Source organism: Austrofundulus limnaeus, unplaced genomic scaffold (genome assembly GCF_001266775.1).
Source record: "Austrofundulus limnaeus strain Quisiro unplaced genomic scaffold, Austrofundulus_limnaeus-1.0 Scaffold9740, whole genome shotgun sequence".
Taxonomy (NCBI): domain Eukaryota; kingdom Metazoa; phylum Chordata; class Actinopteri; order Cyprinodontiformes; family Rivulidae; genus Austrofundulus; species Austrofundulus limnaeus.
Window position 1 is genome coordinate 1 of NW_013962142.1, and position 638 is coordinate 638.

Genomic DNA, 638 nt, shown 5'->3' on the forward strand with positions numbered 1-638 from the left:
GTTCTATATCCTATAAGGCTATGGTTTATTTATATACTCTCTTCCCACAACATATTGATTAAATCTTATATAAAAAGTAAACATTTGACATATTCTTTTGTGTCTGTGTGGAAAAGAAACGATGCACAGCAGACGGTCAAACCGGCGGCACTGAGCAGGGCGGAGCTGGCGAGGGGCGTGCACGGGGCGAGTGCACACGTGTGGACTACGTTGTGGTGGACCCCAAAAGGACCAAGGCTCTGAAGAACACACGGGAAGCCTGGCACGATGGGAGGATGTCTACAGAGAAGGAGAAGAGCTAGATGTGCAGAAAGACTGCTGTTTCACCTTCATTTGTTCATCATTCATGTCCAAAAGTATTCAACCAAACTGTGACACAAACAGACGTACTCTGTCAACTATTTCTACTGCTGCTTTATGATGAGATTAACTTATTTAAAGTTTATTAGTTTAGTGAAGTCTTAGTGATGTTAAAAACTTTTATTTTAGGTAGTAAGAGGCTGAGATCAGAACATCAGTGCAGCCAATCCTGTTTAAATACATCCTCACTCAAATACATAAATACTATGTTTTTAAAACTTCTATTTGCCTAAAACATGTATGATATGTTTCATTGTGGAAGAAATAAAACTAGAAGA

The 638-nt window shown here is 39.3% G+C and overlaps 1 protein-coding gene across 1 annotated transcript; it reads left to right on the top strand.

Annotated features, from left to right (window-relative positions):
- Positions 1 to 116: 116 nt before the first annotated feature.
- On the top strand, positions 117 to 638 carry LOC106512657 (GRB2-associated-binding protein 1; the record flags this gene model as incomplete). The annotated part of the gene is given in 1 exon segment (XM_014001229.1): positions 117 to 638. A coding segment is annotated over 1 exon segment (186 nt), but the record flags the coding sequence as incomplete, so codon positions are not given.